The sequence below is a fragment of the Lampetra planeri genome, chromosome 1 (assembly GCF_965212315.1).
Source record: "Lampetra planeri chromosome 1, kcLamPlan1.2.h2, whole genome shotgun sequence".
Lineage (NCBI taxonomy): Eukaryota > Metazoa > Chordata > Hyperoartia > Petromyzontiformes > Petromyzontidae > Lampetra > Lampetra planeri.
In genome coordinates this window covers 31,985,758-32,010,995 of record NC_136107.1, presented here as the reverse complement: position 1 = coordinate 32,010,995, position 25,238 = coordinate 31,985,758, and the positions used below count along the sequence as shown (strand labels likewise).

Below are 25,238 nucleotides of genomic sequence, written 5' to 3'. Positions count from 1 at the left end.
ACAGCCCCTCCGTAGCACCCCTACACATGTAACCGTGCACACGTGCATTTGTATGCACGTCTTTGTGCGTGCGTACTCATCCTTCCGCACGTGCGTAGATATGCTTGCATACACGCACCCCCACGGGAGTCGTGAGCACTTTGATGCTTGCTATGGAACAACTGGCCTGTTAAACACACACACACACCATATTGCTCACATGCTACATGGGAGTATATTAATGCAAATGCGAGCTGTTTGCTAGTGCCCTGTAAATAAATAAGGCGTCTTGGGAATACGAGCGAATTCTCTGTGGCAATGAAGAGTGGAAGTGGCAAATTTCCGCGAGCAGTTATGTCACTGCAGTAAATTGGCCATTATAAAAGCGGCAGGAATGATCTTGAATGCATCCAGGTTGGGGAAGTAACCTTGCGGGCTGCATATCGACCTTGAGAAGACGTGCACATTGTGTTCCAAAGCGTGCACATGTGCATAGACGTCCGCGCGATAGATAGCCTGTGAGATTTCCGCAAAGATTTACACTTTTGGGGAAAAAACGAAAAGGAGAAAAATGTTGTGGATGCGATCGGGGAGAGGAGGTTGTGATGAGTGGGGATGAGATTGTACGAGGGGTGCTTGTAGGTCAGGGGTTAACTTTGCAAAAAAATTGGAATTTAGCAGGAGGAAGTGATGGAGATGTGTGGTGGATCCAATGACACTGACAACGGTGACCACATTACCTTGACCTTGTTACGGTTGAGATACTTTCAACAACAGACTGGCAGATCAATCTCCCATGGCTTCTCGAGATAACATGTCGGTCTCTGATAACCTCCTTGAGACAATACACGAGCCTAGAGGTCTATGATTGTGGTCTTTAGATAATAGACTGACGGACTTGTCTTCGATGGGATCTTTAGGCAAGTCTTAAATCATCCAATCCCGATCACTCGCAATGTAATGCCACTCTTCGTGTTGGAGGGAATCCCGTGGAAGTGAATATTGCAGAACTACTTTTGAGATAATTTCAAGGAAGCTCTTACCCGCACAATTAGGAGGGGGGGGGGGTAGCATTTGCATGCTACAAAGAGTAATGTTCATCCTTTGACAGTGAAATTAGACATATGAAGTGCAAAAACAAATATAATAATTGTAGAGTAATTGGTGACCGGGCTTGAAACCATCAACTCGTAGCACTTGTGAAGTGTTTAATCAGGTGCCAGTTGAGGGCTCTGACCCTCTGAGCCACTAGGCCATCTCATAACATTTGAGTCCAAATGCTACGCTAGGAATACTTTTTTCAAAGCATAACGAATGTATCCCTTGATTGAAGAAGAGGGTTAACCGAAAGAGACACTGCATCTCCCCTGCTACCCATCTTCCATTCTTTCTCACTCCCTCTTCCCGACAAAGACAATCCGAACGCGAGCAGTTTCACATTTGCTCTGCATCTTGAGGTTGTTGTCGCATTGTTGTTGTTGTTCAAAGGATTCCAAAACCCAAATTTAATTAATCCAGCTGTGCGACACTCTGCAGTCACCCATTCCCTGGACTGGCTGTCGAGTGTCAGACCACGCCCTGTGAGCGTTCTGCTTGGCGGTACTGTGTCGCCAGGCGGTGAGAGCAACACGTGAACATGAATGGGTGGAAGGAGCATGAACAAAATAAACATTTAAGTTTAACATATAGGCTTTCGTGACCAATATCATCCGTAATAGAGTTTTTTTTGTTTCGGGCTGATTGATAGTGAACGCTTCAATATGTTTCGATGAGACCATTCCCTCCGACTTTTGTTGGAACAGTGACATGGCTCACTTGGCTAAGGAGCCATTGAAGAAGCTTGTTTTTAAATTGTATTTATTTCTTAGCCTCCTTAAGCTTCCATCAGTCACCTCTGCTGTACAAAGCGCAAGTGCAGCTAAGGTTGGAGAACTTTGGTTAAATCTGGGGAGCAAGACACGGATTTCTACACCACTCTGCTGGTTAGGACTCCATCATTAACCAGTACTAGTTGTAGGTAGAAAAAACAATAGATCACGACGTTTCGATCGCAACAACCAGCGACCGTCTTCAGGTGAAGACAGTCGTTGTTGTTGCGATTGAAACGTCGTGATCTATTATCTTTTCTATCCCACGTGACTTTACCGAACGAACCAAAGAGTATGGATTCCTGCAGTCACGAAAGCTTCAAATCAAGACAGTGCCAGTTGATTGACGTCTACACGTAGATTCACTCCGGCCGTTCTCACCCATTGCTCGGACACTCTTGAATCCCTCCTTGCCGACCAAGGTCGATGTCTCCTTCTACACAATCGGCAATAAATGTGTTCCACCAACATATTGCAGTTTTAAATAATTTCTCCTCCTCCTTTACCCATGCCAGACTTTGCAACTCTCTCACAATGTGCCTTTGCCCAAGTTCCCGTGAGCTCGCTCAAATCAAGAGGCATCTTTGTTCTCATCTGCTGTACCATTATCAGTGCTATTAGCCGCTGGTGTTGGAACTGTCAACCGTGATCTCTTTCACCAATTTCCTACACCCTCGCTCAATTCGAGAAACAGTATGTCCTTGTTATAATCTGTTATAATATCATTATCGCACTCTTAGTCTGTGCTCACTTTATATTAAAAGTTGCTGGACCTGTGCTGTTCCAGCAACAATTACCCACCCAAGCCGCCACCTGTCCAACCACACCACCCGCCCAGCCATACTACTCACATAGCCGGCCACCAACGACGTACAACACCTACCCACCCACCCAACCACCCACCAAGTCAACTATCCACACCACCCACCCACCAAGTCACCCATCCACACCACCCACCCATTCACCCACACATCCACCCAACCACACAACTATCCAGCCAGTAATTTACCCAGCCACCCACACACACCACCCAGCCACCAATCCCCACCACCCACACAACCACCTACACAGCCATTGGAATAAAAATACACGAAGTCACAATTGACTTAGGATCTGGTTATGAAAATCCACCCAGCCACCCACCCACACAGTCACCTAACCACACCACCCACCCAGCCACCCACACTCACAGTGTCACGTTCTCAGCCTGGAAGCATCGATTGCGCAGAAGTCCAGCCCACAGCTGCACTCCCACGATCCCGAACACGAAGAACACGAAGAAGCAGAGAAGAAGCACGTTCCCCAGCATGGGCAGCGTGTCCAGTAGCAGCGTCACCAGGATTCGCATACCTGGTGCACAGAGAGGGGTCGTGGGGGAAAGGGGTCGGGGCAAGTTACAAGGAACCTTGTGTAGGGGAGCGAGGGTGGGTGTAAGGTCAAGTTTGTTGATTCGTTTCCGGCCTGCACACACAACACAATAACAGCACGGAGTACCAGCCTCAGAGACAACAGCCTTGCCATCGCTAGAGGAGATTCACTGCTATTCGGTCACGTCCGTCAGACGCCGGAGTACGACCCCGACCCGTGCCGCTGTACAGCTGTGCGTCAAGCCGAGGCGCGCGGCGAGACCGAGCGGCGATTGGAAGCGTTCGCCTGGCCCGGCTTTCCATACATCGAGAGGGACACCGGCCTCTCAGCCCCGCAGCCACGGCCTGCGGCTCCGAGTGACCGGCTGGGGTGGAGGACGCTATGTCCGTTTGCCAGGAGAGCAATAGCAGCGGCGGTAGAAGTGAAACGCACTTGTCCAGCTGATGAGTTACTGAACATTTACAGAAAGCTTCACAGTTGGTTAATTGTCACGCAAACTTTCCCCACAGTCATCAGACAGGGCTCGTGCACATTAAGCCCCGTAAGGCCCTAGGCAGTGGTAGGCAATGATGGCTCTGCAGTGCGGATGGTTCCTAACAAGGATAAAACCGGCATGTAGTTGACTCAATGTCCTGTTGTTGTCTAAAATAATACGGCCAGATTTTTGGCTCTTTTTGAGTTGGTGGTCTAAAAAAATGTGCACGAGAACATGCATTGTGGTGCTGTCATGTGACATGCAAGGCGTTGTGGGAGGACGACTCCTTGGGTCACAATAACACATGTTCTTCAAGTGAGCATTGTGGTTGCACAAGAATAACACGGCACACGGACTAGAGCTGTTTGACTGACCGATTAATTAATGTCGTGTCCATCAAAGCACCTCAGACAGATTGATTCCTTGGTTGATTGCACCTGGGGTTAATGTATCACGAAGAGGTAATTGCGAGTGTGAAAAATCTCTTTGGCCGACTTGTGGGCGGACAATAGCTTGCGATCATGACGACTAGGTCAGCTAAAATGGTAACGACAACGATATAGGGTCAACGTGATCATATCATTATCATCAGCCATGATCTATCCACTTCTGGATGAAATCCTTCCCAATTATGTCGCCAGCCCTCATTCAGCAGCGTGAAGATGTCGCCAAGACTGCTTCACCACCACCAATGCCCACAATCCATTGTAATTTACTTTTTGTGATTTACATTTGCAAACGTGATATACAAATTGTGAAGCTAAATCAGGAGTGAAAACCAAAAAACTATTTTAATTGGAACACACAACTAGTAATGCACAGTGATACCATTGCTTTAATGACTAAATTACCTATAGGATTGACTACTGCGCTACAGTATTGCATTCCGATTGTTATGAAGCTGTATATATTTCTCTGGAGGCCCCGGGCTGCAGCCCATAATGCCCCTGCATTAATGTGGCCCTGGCTATGAGGTGGTGTTTATTGCAGCAGGCAGTGCAAGAACGAGGTTCATAATCTCTCTGTTAGAAGGTTTGGTGTCGTTCCCCGCCTTTCGGCATTGGCATTTCTTCCCATACCAAGTAAGAAACAAACAATTGGCTAGACGGAATAAGCAACGTATAATCTGGAAAAAAATTTAAATGGAGACTCAATGAAGATTTCCTAAGTAAACATTTGAAATTATGATGATGATGATTATTATTATTTGGCCAGGTGACGGCCTTCCATTTAAAGTGGAGACTGAGCAGATAGCAACTTGGGACAATACAACATGCCAATACTGGTCCCGTCACTGTACTATACATTGGTCGCGAAAGCCTACGTGTTAAACTGATTATACAGTGTGTTTAAAAAAAGATAGACCCAATTTCAAAGCAGTATATTTTACGATGGCAACACGTTACAATTACACAAAAAGTTACAAACGGTTTAATGAGTTATCAAGTTTTACGAACCATTTTTTAAATGCTCCATGTGCCCTCCACCTGCTGTACGAACAACATCGAGACGATAGTTGAATTCGTCCCAAACGCCTCTCAAAGTGTCTTCTTCCACTGAAGTTACCGCTGCCGTGATTCTGTTTTAGAGGTCATCCAGATTAGTCGCTAACGGTGGCACAAAAACACCTCGGTCTTTGACGTATCCCCACAAGAAAAAGTCGCAGGGTGTGATGTCTGGGCATCTTGGGGGCCAAGAGTGTAGCGCCAAGTCTTGGGGTCCCATGCAACCTATCCAACGTTGAGGCAGTGTGTCATTTATACAACGTCGAACCTGCAGGTGCCAACGTGGCGGTGCTCCGTCTTGCTGAAAAATGAAGTCATCGGAATCTTCATCAAGTTGTCGAAAGAGACATTTCTGCAGCATTTCGAGATACGCTTGCCCCCGTAATTGTGTTTCCCTCGAAAAAGAAAGGGCCATAAACCTCTCTTTGAGAAACAGCACTAAACACGTTCACTTACGGGGAATTACGCTCATACTCTATAGTTTCGTGTGGATTCTCTAATCCCCATATGCGCACATTGTGACGGTTAACTTTACCGCTTAGATGAAACGTTGCTTCATTACTAAAAATCAAACGCGGTAAGAAGCTGTCGTCCTCCATGTTCTGTAACATCGCATCACAGAATTCTACACGTTTTCCTTTGTCATCTGCACGAAGAGCCTGTACCATTTGCAACCGGTATGGCCTCATGATTAAACGTCGCCTCGACACAAGCCAGACAGTCGTATGAGGGATCACAAGTTCCCGGCTGGCACGACGAGTGGACTTACGCGGGTTACGCAGAAAACTCTCTTGAATTCTTCTCACGTTTACCTCTGAGGTGCGTGGTCTGTACAGCCTGTTTCCTCAAATTGTCTGTACCAACGACGAATGCTCTTTTACATTGGCGGATCAATGCCAAAAACGCCGTTTAAACGCACGCTGCACCGCAATTACGGATTCAGTCTCGCCGAACTGCAGAACGCAAAACGCCCCTTGTGTGCACAAACAGGGGTTGTTTGTGCGCTGGGAGAGGCATCTCGCAGTAATCATGTGACATTATGGGCTAATCATGTGAAACTCTGTGCCCCGCCCTCTCTATGCCCCGCCCTCTCTATGCCCCGCCCTTTCTATGCCCCGCCCTCTCTATGCCCCGCCCTTTCTATGCCCCGCCCTCTCTATGCCCCGCCCTCTCTACGTCCCGCCCTTTCAAGTGGTAAGAGTTTCATTCATGGGCGGTTCGTGGTTGCAGAGATATAGCGATTTCAAATCGGGTCGATATTTTTTTAACACCCTGTATACATGTTCCAATCAACCAGGTTTGAATCCTTCTGTCCTACATCACCGAATTCTCTCAATTTCAACCACGCCTTTTGGATCCTCACTTTGATATCCCTGGAGTCTGGCCATTTTCTGGCACTGCAGATCCTATGCAACTGTTTGCGTGTGACTGATGTAAGTTATAACGATGTTCTGGAAGATTTAGCATTCGAAAATGGTGAGGATCAAGTGTTTAGAGTTATGGCCTTCCTACAAAATTAGGGGCCGTAAGTTTATTGCTTCTCAGGACAGGGTCAGCTGAAGTAAACTGCTTTATGTCCCACGCTAAACGTTTAGAAATACACAAACTCCATCATCAGTGAATCAAGTAATTTTACTCTTGTGTAGTATAATAATGTCGCTATAAATCAGCCAATGCCTGCGAATGGTGTTCAACATATAATGTAATGCCTTGCCAAAAAATATATATAATGTAAATTGTATTAATGCTGTTATTACAATTATGATGGCATTAATACTAAACAATAATGGACCTTCTGTGGGGGGATGCTGGTCATCCTATCAAGCTACTGCATCAACTTGAAACTTTAAAGTCCGTGTCATGGATTTCTTCAAAGTGTCATTGATGATGATGGTGGTGGTGGTGACGAAAATAAGCATGATGATGTTCGCGAGTGCACAGCGTGAATAACGGCGGGCTTTTGAAACGCATTTCACGCCAACCCCAAGAAAAAAAATCTAAATCGGAAGCGCATCCACAAATTGAAATTGTCAGGATTTCCCCATGAAGGGGGTTTCATTAGCAAGGGAGTTCTTTGTTGTGGGGTTTTGTTTGTGCCGTTGATGTTAACAAACAAAACAAAAGCGGAGGGAGGGAGGTTGTGATGCAAGGAAATCTCCTCCGAACGCAGCCCTTGATATCGCTGCCTTGAAAATCAACTCGATTTGATTTATGTATGAACGTTTCGCTATTTACAACATTTGTGCATGCGTGTGTGCGGGGAGCGGTAGTGTTAGCAATTGGCGCGCTGCACTACGAAACCGGCGACCCGAGTTCGATTCCCGCTCATGGCCAACAGCCGTGACGATTATCTGAACCGGTAGCGGGCTTCCCCTAAGTCGACTCAGCCTCAAATGAGTACCTGGTGCGGCGTGTAAACATCGCCACTTGGGATACAAAGGCGGTCGGGCGTGATGCTGGCCACCCACCCCCTCGTGTACCGTGGCGGCTTTCATAGGTGCTCACTAACGGCTCTTGCCCCAACAGTCTGTTGAGGCTATATGGAGGATATTTGTCTTTGTTTGTAGGTACATATAATGTAAGGGCCAGGAAACCTGAGTTCGTTTCCAGCTCACGCCCAACAAAAGTGACAATTATACACTGGTCAACACACTTTTTCTGGCATAAGGTATTCCAACGGTTTTAAGGTAATTTTGGGGTGCTGATTCCAAATCTGGCATCAGATTTTGTCTATCAGGTTTTTGAGATATCAAATATTGCATTTTCAATAAAAACTGCAGAAAAAATATATTAAATAAATGTGGATATCTACATAAAATGATATTATAAACACACTATCCTAAAAATACAGCACCATATTTTAACACTAAAGCAGTCACTGACTCGCAACAACTTGCAATCATAAGTGACAGAGTTAATTTCGGGTAAAATCAATGAAAATGGGGTATGCCGATAGCATAAAAACGATGTGATAGAGCAAATCTGAGATCAGATTTGGAATCAGCACCCTGAAATTAGTCTAAAATAGCTTCAAAAGTCCAGGCCAGAAAAAAATGTGTTTTTTTTGTTGACCAGTGAATTATCATTCCTTGCACCAGGGTCCATGCCAAACATGCTACGCCACAGGATATGTATGTCAGATTGTTATGCAATGCAGCACGAGGCATAACGTGTAACATTGGGTACTCATCTGCCATTCCAACACTCTCTCTCTTTATATCTGAAGAGGCAATTCTAACTAAAACAAATGATGATATATATACACAACATGTCACCAACAGCTAAACATAACAAGAATCCCAGCATGCTTTGCATGTGATAGCCAAACGGCTCACAAGGGCCGACCGAGTAAGTGGCCAATGTACGGCAACACAAGTCCCTTGGGTGCAGATGGTAGCAGTTGTCAAGTACACGTGCTTGCACTTGTGCTGACGAGCCATGCTAGAGACTAACCCGGTGTATGTACGTATGCTAAACTTCTTTCGCACCGTACGTAGCCAACGGTGCTAATCGAAGGGACTTGTCTCGCCGTCCTTTGTTACTGACCAAGTTACACCTGCCACCATCGTTCTGAGCCGGTGGTCATCACGAGGCTCTCTCTGTGTGCGCAGAACTTGCACGAGAATGGTGGCGTCGAGCTGACGGGCAATGCATGCTGGGATCGCTGTTCTTTTGCGTCCTTAAAGGCACTTTTTTCGACGATTACCTTTCAAACCATACGTTTTATTTCGAGATACGATTTTTGTTCTGTTCTCCAGTTTCAAACTGATATTCATGTTTGATAAGTAAAAGAAGTATGAATATAATGTAACCGTTTAAGGGTTTTGTTTGCGACTGAATGTTTACCAGTGATGAAAACGATTCACATGTCAACATGAAACTTCATATGTCAACTGTCTGCAAGTCTGCCATATATGGTCTCCGATCCATCAGTTGATCTGTTTTTCCCTCTCTCTCTCTCTTTCTGCCACAAACACCCACAAACCATTGCCAAACACGTCACCTGAATGTTTCTCTGTTACAAGGCAACAGATCCATTCACGAAGCAGTGACTCTCTATCAATCTCACCCATCTATCATCCTTATGTTTATATATCGGTATTGTATGCTGTCGCAGCCAATTTGCTTGTCTGTCTGTCTTTCTGTCTCTCTTGTATGTATAATTTTTTTTGTCATGCATGTGGGTGCAGATATATACGCATGTGTGAGTGTGCATGATGATGTCTGTGTGTGCGTGTGCATTTGTCAGTGTGTATGTGAATGAATGTCTAAACGTATACATGTGCACGTATGAGCATTAGTAAACTTCTGTGTGTGAATATGTGCGAGTGGTTTTATCCACTGGTGTGTGTGTGTTATGTATGCTGATGATCTGGCAATTGTTGCCCACTCTGAGAAGGAGTTGACGACTCAGGAGTGTGCCAATAAGAGATGGGGCCTACCCATCAATACCTCTGCCCCCTCAACTCTCTATGAGTGAGTTGAGGGGGCAGTTCTGAGGAGAGTGGAAAGTTTTCCATCCCTGGGCAGTGTGCTTATGACCTGCTCTGGTTTGACAGCAGAGATCTTACTCCGAATCAGTCGAGCAGCATTATCTTTTCATCGGTTGCGTAACGCTGTGTGAAAGCTACCTGGTCTGTCACTCCGCACGAAGCTTCAGGTCTTCTCAGCCACAGTCATTCCCTCCCTTCTCTACGCTTGCGAAACATGGACCCCCCTAATGGAACATCTTCGCCGGTTAGAAACATTTAGGCTGGCCTGTCTATGATCCATCCTGGGTTTAACCAGGCTGGATTGTGTGAGAAGCTCACAAATCCTTGGAAGATCTGGACAAAGTCCCATCGGTGAGCTCCTCCAGCAGGCAAGGCCGCGTTGGCTGGGCCATGTATCCCGCATGCCCAGCCACCGCATGCCTAAACAGCTTTTGTTCGGCCGGATAGAGGGGGCTTACAACGGCACGGTACGGGCTAGAGAAGAGATGGAGTGACTTGACAATGACTGGTACCAGCGGTGTCAAGATAAACCTTTGTGGAAGAGGCCCAAGAAGGGCGCTGCTGGTAGTTGGAGGCAGTCACACTGCAGAAACAACGGAGGGTGGAGGAGCAATGCTCACAATAACGAGCAGAGTGCTGGGAGGTTAAAACAAAGCAAATCGGCACATTAGGGAGCACGGGTGGTGCATCTGCCAGTCATCTCGGACAACCCATAACACCTGGGTATGTCCCGTGCCATCCTGCAAGCGAGCTTCCAACACTTCACATGGCCTCAAAGTGCATCTAGCCTGGCACAAGCGGTGCGGTGATATCACTGCCAATTAATTCCCAATGCCAGCTGTTGTTGTTGCTGCTGGTCACCTGTTCATATGCAATTTCAGCCTTAATAGGGGCGCATTAACAGCACATGCCAACTCACTGCACTCATATGCACATACGTATAGATAAATACACACACATACATAACAACATAAATAGCCATCATTCACCACTAAATGGTGGTGCACAGAGGTCCCCCCACACACACGGACAAGGGCAGGGGGGGGCATATAAATCACATGAAGCCATGGACTGCAGGCTGAAAACTGGGTCAGTCCCAGCGAAGCCAGACTGAGACGGGTCGGTGCAACGCAGACAACACCGTGGTGCATCTCTGGCTAACGCTCGAACCCACCACCTCCTTACTCACCCCCAGCAAGCCAAGCCACGGGGTGGGTGAGCGAGTGGAGGGGGGGGGGTCGATGGATCAGCTCAATAATGAAATGCGCAGAAAGTAAACGAAGAACTAACGCGAGCAAACGAATTGATGCGTCCGGCGGAACGATCGATGGCTTGGCCGGCGCGTACGTCGATTAATGAGCGGCCAAATCCGGACTAAAGATGGGGATTCCGATGGAGGCACCACCTGCTGCGGGCAGCTGCCCGCCAGTTAACGACGGGAGGCCTGGAGGAGCGGTGCTCACGATGACGTGCGGGGCAGCCGGGCAACAGAGAAAACACAGCGAGGCGGCACAGCGGGGAGCGTAGGCGGTGCATCTGCCAGTTATCCCAGCCAGTTAACCCAGAACACCTGTGCCTGTGCTGTTTGACCTCCTGACCAGCGAGCCTTTGGAACTTCGCAGGGTCTCAAAGTGTGCCGAAGCCTGGGCAAGACGTGCCGTGGTGATGTCACAGCCGCTGAGTGACAAACGGTGGTCGTTGCCGCTGTATGCTGTGTGCACACAGATTCATGCACTAAATGTTTGGATGTGCAGTGAATGCTGCATATGAGTGACAATGACAAAGAAGAGCATATGCTGGTGTAAGTGTAAATACATATATACATACCGAGGCTTACTAACCCACACAGAGGGATATACAAAGACAAAGATCCGCCATATAGCCAGCACTTGGGTGGCTAGCACCACGCCCAGTAACCTTCGTCTCCTTTATTAGTCGCGACGTTTACACATCACGCCAGGTACTCAAATGAGGCTGAGTCGACTTTGGGGAGGCCCACGACCAGTTCAGACAATCATCGTTGGTGTGGGCGCTAGTGGGAATTGAGTTTTGCTCGCCGAGTTCGGAGCGAAGCACGCTAACCACTGCGCCACCGCTCCCCAAACAGACTTAGGCAGGCTAGGCTCCTTACAGAGCTTAGAAGCAAATGCCGTTAGCGAGCACCTACTAAGGACGTATTTAAAGATACAGTCACTTGCATATTCAAATAAATGCATAAAAACAGACACATGTAATTGTGCACACAGACACTACATTAAAATAAATACATACGCACATGTACATGTTCACACGTGCACACACACTGTACACACAAATGCTGACAGACACATGGATGCATACAACAACAACCGCCATTCGCCACTAAGTGGCGGTGACGTCACCACGACGCTTGTGCCAGGCCATATGCACCTGGCCATGGATGCATACGCACACACATTAAGACACACACAGATGTACAGACATGGACATACGTGGATCATTACATGCATATAACAAATTAACGGTGCCATGTTGTTCTGAATTTGGAAGGTGCTGTTAGCAAGTACCCATTTAGGCTGATGCTGAAGATGATTTAGTGGTATAGATAGGACCACATGCCCAGCCAACTGTGTCACACCACTACTAATATGCACAATCACATTGAACCAAATATTTCTTGCTTTAGGGCTGAGTCAACCTACGTGAGGGACAGACCATATCACACGTGCCCACAAAGTGCACGCATGGCTTTCAAGCCAAGGCAAAATGTTTCCCGCAGTTGAATAATCATCCTTGTTTATAACGATCTCGGGGCAAAGTTGATAAATTACACCACGGCATTAAATTGTTTTCCATTTGGCGTGATGTTTTCTGGTGGCATTAGTAGATATTACACGGGCAGTTACTTTTTTATTGGCGTTATAAATTCCTAGGGCACAACGCACGAGACTGGAGCTTGTAACAAATACACATATCACCCACGTGATTTAAATTCGTTTACTTTTCAGGATTGTTTTACTCTATCTTGCTTACAAAAGCAAAATCGAAACGTCTGCATATTGCCATCGAGCTAGGAAATCCTCGCTGAGTCTCAGGGCACATTTTCACTCGGGGTCCTGCATTGGGATGTTTGGCCAATTACAGGAATGAGTGCATTTCACCTCTGATTAGAATATATAAATACATGGCGAGTGGCAGGGAAACTGCAGTGTCTGAAGAAAACCTGCGTATCCGAGGGAGACTTGCAAAAAGGTTGCGTATAGAAGCCACAATTGAATCCACAACCACCGTTGACTTCCCACAAAGTGGTACTCATGTTATTGATGGTGACGAGACGATGGGCGCTGAGTGAAAACTGAAAGGAACTTGAAATTGCAGTCTTTCCATTGCAGGTTGACAGCTTGGACCATCGTGCAAACCTGGCAGATGATGATGCTGCTGATAAATAAAATAACACTGCAGAACACCGGCCAAATGCACCCGTTCGAATGCGATTTCAAAATATGAAATGAGCACCAAATGTATATGTTTTATAAGTACATTTACAAGTTGGTGTAAATTTTGTGTTTGAATGCAGCATCGTCTCACGATTCCGGGTAGAATAAGTGGGGCATATTCATTTTAAATAGAAACATATAATTGTAGGCAGAAGAAGAATAAAGGAAAGTCGAGAGGCTGGACTTGCAAGGGACAGAGGGATGTGTACGGTAACAGCGCTTTTCTTTACCATCGGATATAAAATACAACGCAGACTCTGCCTACTTGGCGGCTCGCCGGAATTTGTATACATCACCGTATTACATAAAAACGAAGCAAATTCATTTTTAATTGCACGGAATGCAATTAGGCAAATATTAATGACATATTTGATGAGACTGTCTGCTGTGTTTACATCAAGGGAGACAGCAAGCGGGGGAGAGAGACGCACGCACCCAGTGGGAAACTGAGTTCCTCCCTCTCCCATCAGCTCTCTCTCTATATATATAACCAGCATCCGCCTTCCTGCTATGCTGCTGCAGATGACAGCTCGGCATCACGCTCCCAACCCAGTGGAACCTGGTGCTAGAGACCCTCTGCTGCATCCTCTCCGTAGCGAGCCCGGCGTTCGTCCCCTCGCCTCCTTCGAGCTCTGAACCCCGTGCGGCGCACACCGTTTCCCACCACCAAGGACCGCTCCCTCAAAAGTCGTTTTCCTTACGCACCAAGTGCCAACTCGGGGAGTCAAAGCGCTGGGGGGCTAGACGACAGGCAGCGTAAAGAAGGCACTTCCTAGTGAGAGACAGAAGGGCTGCGTGCAGAACGAGAGTGAGCGAGAGAGTGAGCGAGAGCGTGAGCGAGAGGGGGGGGGGTTACGTAAAGCAAAGTAAAAAAAAATTAGAAAATGATGAACGAAGCAATGTGCCGACTACACCGAGCATCTTCTTGTTTCCACTGATCGTAAAAAGAAGAGAGACAGAAGGAGAGAGAGAGAGAGTTATAGGCAGAGCAAAAAGTGCAACGTCTTTATCCATGACTTGAATGAGAGAAGGGTTTTTTTTCAGTCGTGTGGATGGCCATGGGGGGAAAGTTACTGAGGATGGGGGAGGTGCGTAAAGGAGATGGAACAAAGCAAGATGAGCGAAACGAATTAATTCTAGATTTGAAGCTTTCGTGACTGCAAGGATTCATATTCTTAGGTTTTTTCGGTAAAGTCACGTAGGTAAAAAATTAAAATTAATGAAAGTAAAATAATTTTTATTTTATTTTACTTTCATTAATTTTAATGTTTTACCTACGTGACTTTACCGAAAAAACCTAAGAATACGAAACGAATTATTTGTTGATCCTACGTTGGCAGTGGTGCTCCAGCACAAATAATAAAAACGAAACACATTAGTCAAAAAAACAGTCGCCTGAAAAGTAACAGAATGTTATAGGCGACGTTTTGGGCAATCGCCCTTCTTCATGGCACAGAGAGGCGAGAGAGACAGAGTGGATCAGTGTAGAGCAGTCTCCAGCTCTGGTCGACTCTGATCTCTCTGTCAATCTGCTACAGAGAAGAGCCCTTGTCCACAACATCGCCTGTTCTATACCTTGCTCTGGCTACAGTGTCACTGACAAATGTGTTACGTTTAAGACCAAAAAAATTTAAGTTCAACCACCGTTATATTTTTTTTACGTGAAGTATTTTCATCACTCGGAGGAGAGTGGTGGTGTAGTGGTTAGCGTGCTGCGCTATGAACCTGGCGTCCCGAGTTTGATTGCCGGCCACGGCTAACACCGGTGGCGAATGGTATCTGAACCGGTCCTGTCCTGCCTGCTGCCAACGAACCCACACTCACCAATGTGGTGAAGTATGGTTAAACAACCACCATAACTGACACTGCATGGGGGGGGGGGCCTTCATGAAGCAGTGCATTGAGAAAGGGGCTGGAAATTGTGTATTATTCTTTCACTGAACTATTAACGTTTGGTAATATTTTAGAAATTCATTTAAAACCCAGGGCTCCCAATGGGCTTTCACCTGCTCATAAATAAAGACGATCGCAGCAAAGGAGGTGGAACGACCTCCCACAATTTAAACTGAATTGATTTTTTTAAAAACTATGCAGCATATTACGTAATGAGGGGATGGCGGGGTGGGGGAGTAGTGGTGCTATGGTTAGCAGAGCTGGGTGGTGTCTGTAGAATCCGTATTTAATTCCTATCAGTTCACTCTTTAGGACTCCTGGAATTTCCATACTAAAAAACTAAACATTTACTTGAATGGGGATTCTAACAGAGATACTGCCATGGAGGTTTTAGTACAATTCAGTGAGAATTTATTGCAAGTCTACCTTAGCCAAACTAAGAACCCATTACGTGTAAACATATCATCAGCCATCGCTATCTACCACACGTGCCACATCATCAGCAGCCATGAAGGATCCACCGCCGGATGAAGGCATTTCCACGGCGTCACCATTTTACCCCCGCGACCCTGCGATGGAACTCGTTCCTCTAGCTCCTGTGCACGAGCTGACCATGACGCTCCATCTCCTAGGTGGACATCCCTCCCATTCGAGTTTCCCACGCAACCCAAATTGAATAGAATCGATTCTCACACGCGTAATTCACTACCCGTACCTTGAGCGTCAAAATTGATTCAAAGAGATCAATCAATACAAACTTAAAAGTATAACATACTGTCGGGGCAAGTTCTGTTAGTGAGCACCTATGAAGACTGGCACGGTACACGAGGGAGTGGGTGGCCAGCACCACACTCGACCGCCTTTGTGTCTCCAGTAGCAATGCTTACACACCACAACAGGTACTCATTTGAGGTTAAATCGACCTAGGGGAGGCCCAATACATGTTCAGATAATCGCCACTGGTGTTGGATTCGGAGCACAGCACGTGAACCGCAACACTGCCGCTGCCCATATTATTTATACACACACGGACAAAGATTCACGCATTAAAATCAATGTCTACACGAATAACAAATGTATGCCGTCATGCGTGGAATAATAAATCATTGCACGATGTATGCAAATGGCAGTATGTAAACGATATGCTAATCATTTCATCTTGTAACGGACACAGTATTCACTCACTCTGCAAGGTAGAGAACAACTCAGAGGCACGAGGAAACACAGACAAGCAGGAAGGCAGTCAGGTGGTGAGCCAGCACCAACAAATGTCCAAGATCTGCAGTCCCCTATGTAGTGAGATGTTTTCAGCCAATTACACAATGTTTACATGTGGAAGGAAACCGAAGCAACCAGAGAAAACCCACACGCATGAGGGGACAGCACTCTATCCCGTACAGATGGGACAGACGATATTAGTTCGCAAATTTGCTGTACGGCCTTATCATGGCCAGCCAGGGTATGACACCACCTCGATGCTCACGGGAAGGTGAGTTTCGCAAGATGTGTGTGATCCGCCAACCCTCGCGACATGCAAAGCCGGTCGCCACCACCGCTCGTCTAATGCCACATGTATGCTCATGGGGCAGACAAAGCTGCACAAACAAGACATCAGGAAATTATACACAACAGCAATGGAGGCAGCAAACATTTCTGAAAATGAAATGATTCACGGATTTATTCACGAGCCCGAATCGTGGCAATTCAACGGAGTGGTGTTACGTTGGCACTGGTGGACTGCGCCAGCCTTGACAGGGCCTCGCGAACAGGGCTTGCTCTGAAAGCTGACGATAACCCAACATGGTTATTTTTATAGTATACATTCACAAACACACTCTGTGCGCGCACACAACACGCTATTTGTGTTTGAAGATGCGTATGTATGTAGGGCGCAGATTGCACATGCCCAAATACTAAACATATTGCTCAAATATAAAAATAGGCAAACGTAAAACAGAACATATGTTCCCACAAATGACTTCAGTTACAAATGAGACACCGATATAATGGCGACGAGGAAGGATTAATTATGCATGGATACATGTTTTCTAATTAAGACTTCATTCTGTGCAACTTCAAAAGACTAAACTCTCCACTCCACACTTTCCAGAGAGGTGTGCAAGGGTTGCGGCGTCTTGTTTGCATGCAAATTATATTCCTCCAAATTCGACCTCATTGATTTTATTGTGCACACTGATCTATTTGTTGTTTTCTAACAATGGTATTATGTTGGCATTTGCCTGAGCACTGCTACAATACGCCTCGGACCATTGCAATGTATTTCACACGCTTTGGGCCAGCAATATTCAATCCGGTTGTGTTCTCACAGCTCTGCATGTTTTGGGGCTGAAACACTCTGTACTCCCGCCATCCATGGCTTACCAAGGGCATCATTGCAAAGGAGGCATTATTATATCAACGGGAGATCATCAGGTCAAGTAACGTTTATTGTTGGCCGCGACTACCAGTCCCGCACTTGTGGGGCAGGAACAACAGTCTTTGGTACTCTAATCCCAACCCTAACCCCATACCTTAATTGCTAACGTTAAACCCTAACCAAAAAACCTAACCCAAACCCTAACTTCTAACATTAGACCCTCATCCTAAAACCTAACCCCCAAACTATAATCCATAATCCAAACCCGACACAAAATCGAAGGATGTGGAAACCCTTTATGCTTCATCAAGTGCAACCTAACGAAGATGGAATTGGATGGGAAGGTCAAAGGGAGGTAGCCACAAACCAAGACAATCTGTGATTTTATAAACGATCTGTGGAGACAGTGGGACTAGTGACTCAGGTTCTTGTCCCCACATGTGCAGGTCCAGAAGTCACTCCCCTGTAAATTTGGGCACTGAGATTAAACACACGACACTATGAACCAGGCAATACGAGTTCAATTTCAGGTCACGGCTAACATCCGTGGTCGGTGATATCTTAAGTGGTCCCGGGCCTTCTCTTCACCAATGCCAACTGACCAGCATGGTGAAGTATGGTTAAGCCACCCGCACGACTGACACAGCATCATAAGAAGGCCTTCTTTCAGCAGTGGATTAATAAAGGGTTTCGAATTATTAATATAATTTCGAACAGATGTTATGTTTCACTGCAGATGCTTTAGATGTTTTGGTTTTTTATTTTCACTAATTACATCCTGGCACTTCGCGCTTTTCAAATCTGCTGTCGGAGACTGACAGTGTTCTGCAACTTGGTACCGTTGAAAGGTCACCACCCTGTCTATCTTTCTATATTGAGGCATGTGGCAGCTGCGAGCACAACATTCGACATCTTGAGCAAAAAGTGCGATCAAAATTCCTCGGCCTCGAAGTTTTGTCGACGTCACCGCGCAACATTTAGTGAAAAAAAAAGAACCAGGAGGCATAAGTTTGAGATATGTCTCGCATTTTAAGCTGAGATTCAGCCAAAATGTGGGCCTGCTAGAGGTGAAATAGAATCATCAAAACAAATAGATGCCGAAGGCTCACGGAACATGTGTGGGATTGCGTTTGCGAGAATAAGTTTTTCAATCTGTATGACGTATATCATCAGTTCAGATGCCCCTTGCAGCCACTAGAGGTTGTTACGTCTATCACACCGTTAAAACAATGTGAGTGTGTCGTATGGAATCCCCGGGGAGTGATTCGCTCCACCCTTAACATCAGGGCTCTTACACTGGTGGCCTCGTGGGCTAAACCAGGGCCACGGATTGGCCCGCTGAACGGCACGGCTCACCCGAGGCATAATGAGATACAAATGAGTGATGTGAAAGATGGATAAATGACAGATTGAGAATGAAAGAGCTTGCATACAACATATAATTATTAGTGGCATGAAAGCAGGATAAACAAGAGAGGCGTGAGACCTCGGAGCGAAGGCGTGCACATGTCGAGGATGCTGCGAAGTCACGCGGTGGGCGACGCCGGCACAAAACTCTAAATTTGTCGAGTTGCACGCCGAAGATGACTGGAGCTCAAGAGCTCTGCCCGCCCGACAGCGAAACTCTGCCGTGGCGGTTGCAGCAATGGGCAGGGCGCGGAGGGGGCTTAGCCCAGCCGACAATAACCCGGTAGCCAAAGGTGCGCGCGTGTGTCCTTGCGGGCATGCGAGTCAGCGAACACATTCACGGACATTAAACGGCGTAATTACTGCAGACGGGCAGACTGAGTATGGGCAGTAACACTCTGTTCAGCTCCCTGTGGCTTGCAAGTTATTACCATCGGTGCTGGGGGTATGGCTTCAGTCAATGATTACGCGCGCTTGCCGGTCTACAGGGAGGATGAGGGCGGAGGGGGGGTTTGGCGGGGGGGGGGGGGTTTGGATGTGCGGAGGCGGCAGACAGAATGGGGGGCGGTGAGACACGCGCACAAACATCTCTTAAAAAACGTCGCGCAAGCGTTTACAAAAACACACATTCCAGCAGCGTTTCTTACCTTCACGGGATTACAAGGAATGGGGGTATCTATATCATGCAGCGGAACAACGGAGCTGGCTGGTGTATTTATCGGCTCAACGCGAATGTTAAATGAGTTTCATCCACGGAAATCTCACCGAAAAGTCACGTGTGAGTTTTTTTTATGGAGATCCTGCTTGGGATTTGTTTGTTTTTGTGCGAGAGACAACCCATGTAAACAAGGGGGAGAGAATGCAAATGCTGCTATTACATATAGCATACCAGGAACTTACTGCTCGACTACATCCTAGTCCAGTATAGGAGATCAAGACATAGGAGATCAAGACATAGGAGATCAAGACAGAGGAGATCAAGGCATGAGATCAAAACATCACCACAGCCAATTCTGCTGATGCCACCCCACCTCACCATTGCTTCTTTCCATTTGCAAAATTCCACAGCTGTTACGCAGTTCATACCTGGCCTCAAATAACTGCTCTTAGTCTCAGCAACATCATTATCATCGCCACCACAATTTTGGCTTCACGTCTTTTCCTAGGTCGTCACCCTTTGGGCACTGCTCAAACGCCCGTCTCGGGAACCTGCCCTCCCCTCCATCCTGCACACTGGACACCTGCCCCCCCTCCCCCTCCATCGTTCTGCACAATAGGTTCGGCGGATCGCAAGTCTCTCTTCCATCCCTGATTACATCTGAAGAAATTTACTGCCACGCTCCATTCAAAATCGTCTCGCTGGTTATCTAAACTTACCCTCAAAATCCTAGCAAACTCCAATTCCATCCATCCTAATTTCTGCTATTGGATGATTGGCAAAATCATGGGTAGGATTTTTTTTTAAGTAGGTGGCTAAATGAAATCTGGTCCAGAAAATTCCAACAGGCAAATGAGCCTCCAGTAGGCCAGCGGACCCCACAAACACTTGGAAAAGAGTGGGCACTGCTCACAACCCTACCAGCCACCAATCACCACAAAGATTCCGTCATCATCATCAGCCATGGTCAATCTACCGCTGGACGAAGGCCTCTCCAAACTGCCGCCACCTCTCGTGATCTGGTGAGGTAATAACCCACACAGCGTCGGCACGTGAGCCGATTTCATTCGCTCCATCTCTTCGGTGGCCATCCTACCGGACGCGTTCCATCCCTCGGCTGCCGCTCCGCCACGATTATCCGACTTTGAAGCCGTGACGAGTCCTGACCAAGCTCACAACAGATGTACGTATGCATGTTGGACTTCGGTCGCACCGTTTGTAGCCAACCGTGCAAGCCAGCGACTGTAAGTGGACGAAAAAGAACACCCTGTATTTTACGCGACTTTGTGTGTCGACCATCCTGCGAGTTTTGCCCCCCCTGGACTGTAATAAAATACGTCACGGTGCACGCGTGCACGCGGTGGCATAGCGCCGACGCAATGCCGACACAACACAGGCGGGCACGAGAGACTACTACCGGAGCGGCTCGCCTCGTGTCCGCTCCGTCCGTCTTAGTTGGCCGTGCCGCCACACTGCAGAATTGCCATCACGGCCACGTGAAATCTTGTCTCGCCAGTGCCTGTGCGCTTTTTCGGCAGGCAATGTTACGTAGAAGATGGATAAGCTAACGTTTAAATGTAATGGATTTCTGGTTGTCTTGTGGCCCCCAGGTGGTCTTAATGCACTGAAGCAGGAATCTTAGTTTTTCTGGATTTAAACCCTCGGGGACGTAAGGTGAAAAATGAAAGCTCTCCCCATTCGGCCTCCGAAGCCGTGTCGCACGGAGCATAGTTTGCCGGTCTCAGCCCACGGGCTGACGTTACGAAGGAAGAGCCTGCTGCACAGGGCTCTCTTGCGACATTTCCACCGCCAATATTAGAGGCCTACAACTCCATGCCTTAGTTTGACTTTCTGAGCCTCGGATGTTCCCACTGAACCGTAATAGTCTTAAAGAGTTTAAGTTTTTTTATTTCCCCCCCACTCATTTTCGATATTTGAGCTTAAGGAGCTTCGATGTAATTTCGAGAAACTTGAATGTGCCCAAGGGGTCACGGTTGCGGTCTTGAGCATTTCAACGAAAGCTCAAGAATTCGTCATGAACCCGAGGGACGCTGCTGTGCTGTGTAATCCTGAAGTTGTTGGTGATATTCGAGCACCCGGCGCGACCGTTGAAACAACGGCGCAACTTTCTCAAAACGCCTCCAACTGCCTCCATCCACCCAGCAGTGTGCGTGGGGACAACCACAGCCAGTCGGTCAGCAGGTCGCGTCTGGTGAGGCAAAGTGTGGCTACACCAACCTCTTCCAAAACGCCTTGCCAGCATGGAAGCGTGGGCCCAATTTCCCTGCTTAAACCTCCCTCGCTTGCTCTCAGTGGTGAGAGCAAGCAAATTCAGGTCTGCACCTTTGTCATTTAAATTTCAAATACACCCGAGGTGACTGGGTGGCTTAGGGGACATATAATAATAACAATACATAATCTATGATAATAATAATACTACTCTGTTATGAACTCAAGAAAGCCATAGTGAGTCTCACGAAAAATATTTTCACAACGATCCTGCATTAAAATGTTGGAGATTTATATCACTGTCATAGGAGGGGATGATGCTCAAAGCCCTGCGCAGATTCCACAATCCACTGCTGTACTGCTATCTCTGAGCCATGTCACAGCCCAAGCCTACAACGCCCAGCAGTAATAATAATAACAGCAATACTTTCATTTTATATTGCAGTGGCATTCATGCGAACGGCATTCCACAACGCTGTACATTATACGAGGATAAAATCCCATATACGCGGTTGGCTGCATACAGTGCGAAATAAGCCCAACACACACACACATACCAAACAAATTAAAACCTTACAACCAAGCAAAATAAAAAAATATATAATGCACAAATTAAGAAATGGCACCAAAACAAAAAAGCACAAACAACACAACAAAGTTAGCAAAATAAAGTTATAAAAAAATGCAAGTCTCCCATCGCTGTACTAACCACGCTCTCGCCTTCTTAGCTTCTGGGTTCCGATGACCTTAGGCAATATTCATGGTGATTTTCTCATACGCTGTTGCTGTACTAGAGCAGGAGGGCCAACACCACTGAGACCCTAGGATCAAGTCCCGGTTGCAGCTACTTGTGATTAAACTGGGATTTCAGGTGTAGCGAGCACCCATGTAGATTTAATGCATTTAAAACGTCTCTTAAGCCCTGGGTTCAAACCCTGGGTCATCGCACGTGGCAAAAGATGTTCTCGTGTTACCTGGCTTGATGGCCATATCCCTGTGTCTAAGCCCCTTTATTTATAACTTGGCACAAGCCCAGAGACACAAAGCGTCTCTTTTGTAACACAGGCTTGGATAATGTCTGCAAAAACACATACCGTATCCTTATTGTGTAACTTGATCTCACCTACCACCTGTTTTCTTTTTTAACCCAATTATATTGAAATTTTTGCCAAAGGTCAGATGAAAGTGTTTACATTGAGCTCTGGCAGAAAGCAGTGCATCACTTCGTGTCAGAGAATGGTCCCTGGAAGATGACTTAACAGAATGACTTCTGATTTCCCTTCAAAAGGTCTCAATTATCCACACTGGTTGATGTACAATTTTTAAATGATCTACACAGAGTGTTTGAAGTGTGGCAATCAGATGCAAACTTTTTGTCCTCAGGAGCTGAAATGAAGACAAATTAATTGAAAACCCAGTGTAATTATGGTTTTCCTGTGTGTGTGTGCAGTCAACATTTAGACCACATCTCACGACATTTGTGAATTTAATTTCATGAGGGGGGTTCTGAAACGTGGATTCGAACCCAGGAATTCAGCCGTGTGGGCTCAATGCTTTGGCACCTCGCCCCTCTATGTGTAATAATTAGCATTAGACAGGGAACAAAGCCTACGACTGTGCACAGCTGTGAAGTGATACCTGGCGAACATAAGTAAAGCACATTGACGGAACCCAGCAAAAGCCTCTTTGCGAGAGAGTTTTCCGTCAACAGGAAGCAACAGTTTCTAAGGGGAGGTCACACAGTTGTTGCAAGTCATCATCAACAAGCCACCGGTCAAGGCCTTATCTACACCATCACCACGTGTGTGTTTATGTTGAACTTCTTTCACACCGTATGTAGCCAACCGTGCTCATCGAAGGTTGCGGGGGAAGTACACCATCCCGTATGGGCCTTACAATTCCAACAATCCATCTCGCGGCCCGCACATGAGCTGATCTCATCGCTCTATCTCCACAGTGGGCATCATCGCAGGCGCGGTCTCCCCTTTGACTGCCATTGCTCTCACCTGTCTTGCCAACTGGCAAGCGTCCCTCCTTGCGACGTGTTCCCGCCCCAGCCCTCTTCTATAAACAGCCGACAGACAATACGTTGTTTCTCATTCGCGTTTTGTTCCACAACCCACGCGTTCCTCCTGCCGTCTCTCGGCGGTGAGTTTCCACCCGATACGGCTCGCTGCACTCCTTTGTGTACTTTCCAGCTACTGGTCCCGTTTCAAGTCAGCATCGAAGTCTGTGGTCAATGTCATAGCCATCAGTGTTCACTCATCGCAAGCTTTCTTTCACAGCATGACGGCTGGTCTGAATTTCGTTGTCAAGTTTGTGCTTCCCCAATCTGTTGTATTCTGTCCTTGTTCATCTCTCTGTTTGGCCTGCCTCGTCCAGTAACCCCTGTCAATACTTTGCCCGAGGTGCACACAGTCAGCTGTAGTCTTGGACAGGCACCCCTCAAATAATTATATCAATTATTATTTAACAAACGCGTGGCTGGAATGGAACTAATTTACACATGCGATGATATCACCTTTCCGTTGGCACATTGCAATAAATATATGGAAAGTGCTGCTGGGCGGACTGCTATTGCATTCCTTCGTGAAAACTAGAGCGAAAACATGTCAATGCATTTGATCTGTGCACAGCGTGTGCTGCGCAGGCGTTATAGCCCAAGGAAAAACAAAACGGTGAAATGTTCCTATGCACTGTACGCACACTAAGGTCGGGGTATTGACTTCACAACAACAACAACTGCCCGACCGAGCAGAGGTAAGCAGTGGTGAGGTGTGCTGACATGACCAGCACTGCATACCACCTCTGTAAACTCATTCCCTCTCTATATCTCTCTAACTGGGCTGCATTATTCACGTGAGGGTTGTCACCATTCCGGGTTTGACCCAAACTATTCGGGCATGGGCATCTGTGTTCGGGTGGCAGAGGCATTGATTGGTACCAAGGTCTGGGGCTGCTATTGTGTTGAACTCCATTTCAGGATACTGCACAGTTTTGATGATAGGCCTAGGCTGACTGAGAAATATGTTCGAATTTGGTGAACAGTGGAAAAGGTTGCGACCCTATTTTATACGCACATTTACGGTCTACGAAGGGGTATTCATCACGGTATTTGGACGACTGGGTGAGGATCTGTCAGCAACCATTTTTGCATGTGGGAGGAAACTGAAGTGCAGGGAGAAAATCCATGCATCCGAGGGGATAACATTTAACAATCAACCATCGACAATACATCTAGCATCCCCGGGTTTGCTGTTAACATGCATCCAGTGATGGTATCACATAAACAAAAAACCCCCTTGCAATAGGAGGCCAGAGGAATATTCTTAGTTTTTTCGGTAAAGTCACGTATATAATTTTTTTTAATTTAAATTAATAAAAGTAAAAAAAATATAAAAAAAATCACGACGTTTCGGAGGCAACACAAGCCTCCGTCATCAGGTGGGACCGTCAAAGCTAGATTTACTGTATCAAGTGAGTGAGAATTATGCTGTGACGGTTCCACCT

The 25,238-nt window shown here is 46.7% G+C and overlaps 1 protein-coding gene across 1 annotated transcript in view; it reads right to left on the bottom strand.

The window, feature by feature from the left end:
- LOC144721291 (voltage-dependent T-type calcium channel subunit alpha-1H-like) overlaps positions 1–25,238 on the bottom strand; it is a 270,667-nt gene that overhangs the window by 125,107 nt on the left and 120,322 nt on the right. Inside the window, exon 5 of the mRNA XM_078598797.1 lies at positions 3,038–3,197. Coding sequence (XP_078454923.1) covers positions 3,038–3,197 — 160 coding nt within the window. The remainder of the gene's footprint in view (positions 1–3,037; positions 3,198–25,238) is intronic.